Source organism: Gavialis gangeticus, unplaced genomic scaffold, assembly GCF_001723915.1.
Source record: "Gavialis gangeticus isolate Ggan-Ray unplaced genomic scaffold, GavGan_comp1, whole genome shotgun sequence".
NCBI lineage: Eukaryota > Metazoa > Chordata > Crocodylia > Gavialidae > Gavialis > Gavialis gangeticus.
Window position 1 is genome coordinate 36,321,924 of NW_017729004.1, and position 9,503 is coordinate 36,331,426.

A 9,503-nucleotide genomic window follows, 5' to 3' on the forward strand; every position below is an offset into this window, starting at 1 on the left:
AGAGAAGGCTGAGGGGGGACCTGGTGACTGTCTATAAACTCACTAGGGGGGACCAGAAGGGTTTGGGAGAGACCTTGTTTCCCCTAGCACCCCTGGCATAACAAGGAATAACGGCCACAAGTTGTTGGAGAGTAGGTTTAGATTAGACAACCGTAAGAACTACTTCACGGTCAGGGCGGCTAGGATCTGGAACCAGCTTCCAAGGGAAGTAGTGCTGGCTCCTACCCTGGGGGTCTTTAAGAGGAGGCTTGATGCCTACCTAGCTGGGATCATTTGAGCCCAGTTTTTTTTCTCCTGCCCTGGCAGGGGGTTGGACTTAAAGATCTATAAGGTCCCTTCCGACCCGACTTCTATGATAAATCGTATCTGGGAGTTTAATATGATTCTACATTCAGCAAAAAATCCTTTGATGGGGCCATTAAAATTAAAAGAGTAAGTCAAGATTTTTTTTGATTCAGTAGTTATACATAAACAGTGAAAGTAGCATACCTGTGGGAAGACCCTTCAAAGCTTGACCCCCAACCTTATCCATCTAAAACTGCAGATGTTACCTTGTTGCTCTGACAGAGGACACAGAACAAACTAGAAAGGAGGAGGAAGCTACAGAGGAAAATCCTAAATGATGCTTATAAGAATCAACTATTCGTGTTCTTCATATCATAATATAGGAACACCTTTTTACTTATAAAACAAACAAATCTGATTTAACTTGCATAATACAAGTTGCACATGATTTTCTAATAAAATGCAGCCCTACCATGGAGAATGACAGGTAATAAAAATAGCTCAACCGCCAATCATCCTTTTACACCGAGAATGGTAAATTCGGCACTTTGTCTTTTTATACTTAGGATTCTATACGCAATTACACATCAGTAATACAAACCACTTCCAATTAATGGTTTCTTTCCTCCTTCAACTCGTATGTTTGCACTATTCAGTCCCTTAACTTTTACCAGTCGCACTGAAGTTACTAAGCTTCCTACCTTTTGCTGCGATGATACAGGGGGTGTACTCATCAAAGGTTTCAGAGGAACGGTGTTGGTTTGAGGCGTGCTAATTCGTGGAGATACATATGACCTTGGTGATGAGGCATCCGATGTTAAAGACATTGGAGACTGGTTAGATGGCTGAGCTGTGAAAGAAAAAAAAAAAAAAGTGATTTTATAGCATCTTCTCCCACCTTAGCATAAAAGGTACTATACAAGAAATAAAATGCAATATACTAAAAACAATAAAATACCACACTCAAAATACAAAGAGAACAAACCAACCTAACTTGAAGGAATGAACACATACGAAATGGTTGGGAGCAAGTAAATGGCAAGTAGAAAACACTAAAAAGGGAGGGGGGGATTTTGGAGGGGGGGAGGGAGGTTGGTTTTGTTGGGTTTTTTAAAATTTGTTTTGTGTTTTTTTGTTGGGATTTTTTGGGGTTTGTGTTGTGTGTTTTTTTTTTGTTTGTTTGTTTGTTTTTTATTTTATTATTTTTTTTAACCAGCAGCTGGAGTTCTTTGAGACAGAAAACCTGATGCATGTGGATACTATATCTGGAGACTTCTTACCTTAGCAGTATCCAAAGGGCACACCATTATCTCACTCTTATTTATACCCTTTGCTAAGGAGATAAAAGCCAGTGTGCCTTTCCAACTCCTTACTTGCCATTCAGACCCAGAATTCTATACTCCGTAACCCCCCAAAAGAAGAGCAGGCAGGCAGGGTACAGATATGCATATAGACAACACATCTCATAGAATTCTATTGATAAGTGTGCAAAGGCAGCCACCAGAAAAATTTCCATGGACAGGTCTACATGCTTATGCTACAGCAGATATTCTAATATAGTTAGAATAGAAGAATGGTCAAGCTCAATCTCCTTGTTACACACAAGATAGAAAGTGTGGTTCACTTAGCCACATGAGTGCACGGAAGAGTCTTTTCTGTTGTGGATAATATCCCTTACTTGTCAGAACAGCTCTGTTTGATCTCCTAGAGCAGGGGGTGGCTCAAACCCCTATCCTACAGGCCAAGTCTGGCCTATGAAACAGTCTGAGCTGGTCTGTGGGGCTACCCAAAAGAAGTGCAGAAATTTGTTGGGGGCAGGTTGACAGGCTCAATCTGGTCCAGGGCTGAGGCCACAGCCACAATATGGCTTGTGGGACTAGGGCTCAACGTGGAACACACCAGATCAAGAGTTGGCCCAAATGCACACCTGACTAGACCCGCAGACTAGATCCGGCCCAAGAACTCACCACAGACCACTCATACAGCCTGCAGGGCCAAAAGGTCCTGTCCTAGCTCTCCAGGCTGTCAAATGACAGGAATGAAGGTATGAACAAAAGCAGTATAGGTTGTAGCTGTACTGGCCTAAGGACATAGGCAGACATGGTTTTTTGGGCAGATCTTATCTTTTATTAGACCAACTCAAATAGTTGGAAAAATTGCTCTTTGCAAAGAATTTTTCCCAACTATTTGAATTGGTCTGAATGAAACACGCTTTCTTTCTCTCTGTCCTGAATAAGAAGGTCTGGGGACCAAATATAAAGCTTTGGAGTCCCTCATGGACATCAGAATGTCTGGGTACTAAAACTGTCTTGGAGGTTTCCGAGATCATCCAGTCTCCCTTTACAGAGTACCCATGAAATGGCACACAAGAGGGTTCGCATGATAAATGAGGGCATCAAAATGGAAAGTCTATACAAACATCTCCTGTGAAGAAAAAGGACTAGCACTTCGTGTTGAATTTGTTTGGCACTACAGGCTGAACCCAGACTCTGGGGCTTCCTACGGGCTCAACAGTCTGAGAGAAGTGATGTTAATTCCCACAACTGCCAGAGATGCTTGTTTTCAGCACAGCTCCAGAACCTAAGGAGTTAACACTTCTTGCTCCCCACTCTCCCACACCCTACCCTTACCCACTGCCAAAATCAGGTTATTCACCCTTGGCAACTAAGATCAGTAGCCAGGGGAAAAGGAGGACAAGCAGAAGCAGTATGAACTCCCTGAAACTGGCACTCAAATTTCTTTGCTCTTGCAGCCACAGCCCATGGGAAGCCCTGTAGCCCAGATTTAGCCTATGAGCCAAATGAGTTTGATACCTCTGGTCTAAACCTTTTATCTCTGGCTTTCTTAATGGTCAAAAGGATCAGAAGATCCTTGATGAACTAGAAGGAGATCCTTGATTGTTGATGGTAACTAGAAGATAATGTCCAGAGCATCTACAATCTTCAAAAGTATACTTAATGGTCTCTGACTCTCAAACTTAGAGGAACTCAAGAAGTCCTACACAATAGATCTCTTGCCAGTTTCTCTGAAGCCTGAAATGTAGGGTCTCCATGAAGAGCTAGTGTTGGAGGATACATACCTATCCAAATCTCCACTCTGTGTTCCCTTAAAAAATAAAGCTCTCTTGTGTGCTCATCTGATGCAGGTTTGTCATTGGTCACAAGACAGTCATAGTTTACATCCAGAGAATACCCATAAACCCTTCAAAAATAATGAAAAGGAAAGAAGGAAACTACTAATCTTTCTATCTGAAAAGGATATAATATATAGAAGACAGCCAAAGAGAGGAAAGGATGCCCCAGTGACCAGCACAGAGTAGTACCAGCAAAAATTAAAGGGAGACTAGCCCAAAAACAAGAACACTGCTTATAAGAATAATTCTTACATTATAGGCACTGCTAAGACAAAAGGTGCTTGAGATACATGCAGACCCACAGTGAGAGTGTGCATAACTATCATTTAAAGGAGAATACAGCTTTAAATGCCAGATTTTCATCAATGCTCAGAACATGAGAACAAGAGCTGCTGAACGCTGAGTATTTTTGTAATATATTCATTCTGATCAAGGCCTTGTTCTGAAAGCATGCATTGAAAATGTGGGTGCTGACCACTTCTGATTTTTTGCAAATGTGGACAAATGAATGTGTCTCATTCAAAATCTTTATTTAAAAGTACTGAATCTAATTAGAAGCATTAAAAACAACTTTAAGACTTTAGAACATTGCTTATTTCTACATGTACTACAGATAGCACAGTGGTTCTCAACATTTTTAGACTCAAGACATCCCTCTGACTACAAAAAAAATTATACAGCCATTCTTCTGTTGCAAAGAACTCAAAGATCATAGCAGGTCAAAATGTTTTTGGCAGCATTGATTTCTATTTGAAATCCCTGAATTCATCTTGAAAATCATTTGTAGGTGTTTGCACACTTACCAGTGCTAATACTGTGTGGCACCCCACTGCAGCCTTAAAAGCTTGGTCAAGAATCACTGATACAGCACCTACACCTAACCTCACGTCAAATCTCAAGCTCTACTGTATAAGCCATTGCTTCCCAAATTGCCTGGAGAAACAGAATTTGTCTTATACCTGGAATATTTACCTAGATTAACTACATAACTCAAAGTCTGAGGGAAGGGAATAAATTCTGGAACCAAAGATCTCTTAGAAAACGCATGGTCAAATACTTACTTAATATGAGGTTTAAATGTTAAAAGCGACTCTAAATTGGGTGTCACTACTAATCCTAAAGGCAGCTGACAGTAAAGAAAAATGCACTCTAGGCAAGCCTTAAATAGCAGAAGCTGGCTGACACTCTGCCTTGTACACTAAATCAAGGTTGTTCAACCTCTGGCCCCTGGTGCCAGATCATCTGGCCTACAGGACTTCCCACGATCAACAGGGAGCTCTGCAGGCTAGATCTGGTGCACAGGGCAGCTCAGGGCCCAATCCCAGCATGTGGGGCCTGGGCTGGACCGGGCCCCAGTCCCAACACACAGGAGGGTAGCACAAGGTTTGATCTGGCCCCATGCTATTCATCTGGCCCATGGGGCCAAAACCATGAGCACTGTTACACTGTATCAATCTAAACTGTTGATTAGAAACATGCAATGCCTAAAAGCCTGGTGTCTCCAAAAAGGTGGCATTACACAAGCAGTTATTAAGTCACAAAAGTGAAAACAAGGAATCATTAGACTTAATCTACTCTAATACATCAGCCTTGAGTTCCTTACATAAAGACTCTTTACCACATCCTTTGCTTGGAAAACTCTGCACTTCTGGTGCATCAGGCAACCTACATTAAAATGGTGTTACCCTCCCATTTGAACTGAAAGTTTAAGTTCTAGCGCTGTCATTCACCAATGACTTTTTTAAATTAAACTTTTAGAATGCAATTTTGCATAAGGACACGTAAGACTTTTAAATACCTTGCGTAGACAGCTGTGCAGCTTGAGAAATCAGGGAAGTAATATTGAAAGCAGATGGTCCAGCAGTGAGAATTTTATGGAGTATAGACTGCAGAGAGGCTTGTGTCACAGCTGCTGTAAGAACTGAAAAACAAGTATTGCTCTATGTAAAGCAAGACGTAGAAAGATTTTCAAGAGTGGATTTATGAACCTAATATTTATGCACCTAAACAAGAGAACTGTTTCTCATTGTTGGCAATGTGGGTGCTCACTTTATTTTTCAAAATCCTACCTAAATAGGATCTCTCTCTGCAGCTTAGTCCATAACATGCAATTCTTGTAAATACAAAACAAAAGGATTTAGTCATATTTTAGTTACAGTATGCAATCAGAATAAAGCCTATTGCTTTTTTAACTTCAGAACCTTCCAGATGCACAATACATCTTATTCCTATTATAATGATAATTGGCAGAGAATTTAATAATTTTTTTCCCATTCAGAAGATGGCCAGACATTAAAAACAAAAAATATGTGGAGAAAGGAAACACTTACACTCATTTCTCCTTTAGAAAAAATTGAGAAAAGTTTAAAAAGTTGTTGGGATTCTCTATTTTGGAACTTTTTCATTTAAAAAAGAAAATCTGAGACATAACTTTTTGTCTCACTGAACTGATTCTGTTTGCACAAATTTGGAGTTGCTACTTTTCTTACCAAAATGGGATAGTAAGTAGTTTTGGAAAAATCTCAGAAAAGTTCTTACAAGATAGTAAAACAATTTTCTGCCTGGCTTTTATTATGACATCATGATGTAGACCAGGGGCAGGCAATTATTTCGGGTGGAGGGCTGCTTACTGAGTTTTGGCAAGCCATTGAGGGCCATATGACAGGTATCCAGGGGATGATAAATATTCACTTTCTAAATTTTTTAGGGGCCCTGTGGGCCAGATAGAATGGCCTGGTAGACCGCATTTTGCCCACCCCTGATGCAGATACTAGTTATTCATTAGAAAGCATTTTCATAAGTAAAAGCTGTTACATAAATTATGATTTAGATTAATGTAAACAAAATTTCTAGGAACAATTTTAAAATTTGCATTTTTAGCACTTTCCCCAAAGCTATTTCAAATCTGTTAAACCCCTTAACTCTATGGTATAAGTACAAACAGTAGTATAAGAGCAATACTGTAGCTATGAAGGTCTAGAAATTGTATGACAGGCATTTGGGGGAAGAGGGAAGAAGACTTAAGGAAGAACGTCTTTCATTCGAAAACTTGTCTCACTTCATCCCAGCTACACAGGTGCTTCAATAAGCAATACCTGCCTAAGAAATCCTTGCCTCTCTCATAAGTACAAACTCCATTCTCCCACTTACATCAGGGATCAATTCAGAGCAAGGGCAAAAAACCCAAACACATTCCTCTCTGCCACCAGAGGCTAGCAAACTCTCAAATGTATACGTTATCTGAAACTCAGAATGAGAAATTTCAAGCAGCATCTAAAACAATTAAGTTTGATATAAACCTACAGAAAAACCTAAACACTTCTCCAACAAAGTGCAGGATCACTGATGGACTTAATCATGGATTCCATACACAAAGCATTAACTGCTAACAAAGAATTAATATGTAACTTAAGTTAACTTTATGAACTTTAAAAAAAATGGGTATTATAATTTAGTCTAGGCAACACTGAAAAAGCTGCTCAATGGTTTGCAAGTTACTTTTCCAAATATTTTTACCATCTGAATGCTATTTATTCCCAATCTTCATCATCAGAATAAAAGCCATCTCCCAAGGACCAACAAATACTCTACAGCAGGCATTTGCAGCTTACAGCTCTGGTGGAGGGGGCCTCTCCCTGCACCATGCCACAGGGCCAGCAGGGACAACTGGGACTCAATGCCCACCATCTCAGACCCATGTTAGGTCAATCTGGTCCCCACTGGAAAACACTACCAACCTGCACTCATTTCCTGTTACACTAAACAAAACTGGTAGTCAATGAGCTTTAAGGGTCAATGAAAAAAACAGCCTTAGTGAACACCCTATGTAATGAGTTATTACAACACAAGCACAAACTACAGAGGATTACAGTTTCAACAGAACCAGTTGGCACTGGTAACAGAAAAAGGGCAAGATCCAGTACCACTAATGTAACCCAAACTCTCCTTTCTGGCAGCTGATAAAAACTAAATACTGTATGCAGGAACAAACACCAACAGACTGAAGAAATCTCAGATCCCATGAGACTGCTTATGTACACAAATATTTATTTAGTTGATGATCTGCTAATTAGATAAAATGATCATTATATAGGCTGAGTTAAAAAAAACCCTGAAAACTAAAACAGTAAGGCTAAGTTTACCCAGGTTTTTTTTTTTTCTTTATTTTGTACTATTTTGTTTTGTCACCTCATTTCTAAAGGTTTTCAACATTTTTATGCCTTGTTATAAACAGAACTTGCAAAATAAAACGTAAATTTTATGAATTATTTTTAGCATCCTTACCTTCATTTATTTTGGATATATCTACGCTAGAATTATTAAGCTGCAGAGTAGCTTGCAGAGCAGGTAGCAGCTGTCGAAGGAGATTTGGGTCCTGAAGTAATGGAGGAATTGGTGATTGTGGGACAGGTGAGACAGGGACTGTAGAAGTAGATGAAGTAGGTGCAGATGTTGGATTCAGTCCAGAAGCAGATGTAGAAGGAGTTGTGCAAGAATGGGATACAGATTTGTCCACTGATGTAGACTCTGAACAGAAGACAGACAGTAATTTACATTTTTCCTTTGCAACACAACTTTTGGTCACATTCTCACTAGCACAATATTCACATGAAATAGGTAATATTAATTTCTTGCCTATTTTCTCAAAAGAAGGTTAAGTTTATATAAAAGATAATGGGTTTACACAAAGTAGCTTATTGCAGCTTATTATGAAAAAGGAACACATCTTATTCTGGAAACTTGCAATTTTTTCAAGCTTAATACACCTTAGCATGATTGCACTTTACACTGATGTTCAGACTTCTTTATTAATACTGTACTCCATTTAAATGCATCGGCTTGAGCCTGAAAAAGGCTATGCACTTACTTGGAACATGCACTTATCTGAACTTAATGTACACAATAAGCACACAGTACTGCCAGTGCTGTGGTATTAGCAGCCCTTTAACTAGCTATTATTTTCACAGCTTCTAACAGCAGCATTTTGACAGTTGCTTCCCCATCACTGTTTCTCTGCAGTTAACCAGCATATATTATGTTATAAAGCAAGCAGTGCAAGATACTATGAACTTAACCAACACGTTAATCAATGTTTGTTACTACGAAAGTAACTGATAACAAAATTGGGATTGGCACTGTGTTATATAGTTATGCTAATTATATACACATCAGGTTTCACATAACCAGAGTATTTTACACAGAGATCCATACTGAAAGTTGACAAAGATGCACCAGAAACAGAGTTTCTCTCATGGAAGTTTGTTTTTTTTTCTTGTTGCCATAAAAATAAACTAAAATGTTCCTTTGATTTTTTCTTCCATTAAGCACATACTCCAAGTGCACCATACACTTGCCAGTGACTGCTCTTTTTTTTCTTTTTTTTTTTTTTAAAAGTATAAATAATTAAAAGTGTTCTTAAGAATTCCATGGATTTTACAAACAGGAGGAACTGTCAAAGTTGAGGTATAAAAAAGAATAGCAAGCAGTTACAGAACAGAAAGAAAGTCTGCCAAAATGGGATCCAATCAAGTTCAAATAGTGTGGCAACCTGTCACTGGCAGTGTGCAGTTAAGAATTCATATTCATGGAAGAGGTTTCTTATGATATCTGAAAGAGCTTAGTTTATACCCTGAAGCATAAAGGGATTATATCTTTTATTTTTCTAAGACCACTTTAATAAAGTGTTGATGCTAATTATCCATCTACATCTGCTTCTTTCTGGAATCCAATTCAAGTCCTACATTTAATTGCATCTTATGGCAAATAATTCCACAGAATGTGCATTCCATAAAAAAGTGCTTCAAGTCTTAAATTTGACTTCTACTTTATAAAAATATACTTTAATTCTTGTATTATGAGAATAGGTCATTGGTACATTTCCATTAGAAGTGCACCGATATATCAGTACATATTGGATCATCACCAATAAAAGAAAAAATAACATTATCAGCAATCAGCATGTTTTGGCTGGTGTAGCTGATAATGTCACCAATAAATGCTGCATGCATGAATGCAGCCGCAGCATCTACCTGCATGCAGCCAGGCACCTTGGAGAGCAGCATCTTGCTGGTAAGTCTGTGGGGGG

General features: G+C 39.0%; 1 protein-coding gene across 3 annotated transcripts in view; it reads right to left on the reverse strand.

Annotated features, from left to right (window-relative positions):
- Positions 1 to 9,503, reverse strand: part of WAC (WW domain containing adaptor with coiled-coil) — a 122,678-nt gene that overhangs the window by 42,040 nt on the left and 71,135 nt on the right. For all 3 annotated transcript variants that reach the window (XM_019508232.1, XM_019508231.1, XM_019508230.1), the window contains 3 exons: positions 7,703 to 7,945; positions 5,217 to 5,339; positions 987 to 1,135 (listed from right to left, as the gene is read on the reverse strand). In XM_019508232.1, coding sequence (XP_019363777.1) covers positions 987 to 1,135; positions 5,217 to 5,339; positions 7,703 to 7,945 — 515 coding nt within the window. The remainder of the gene's footprint in view (positions 1 to 986; positions 1,136 to 5,216; positions 5,340 to 7,702; positions 7,946 to 9,503) is intronic.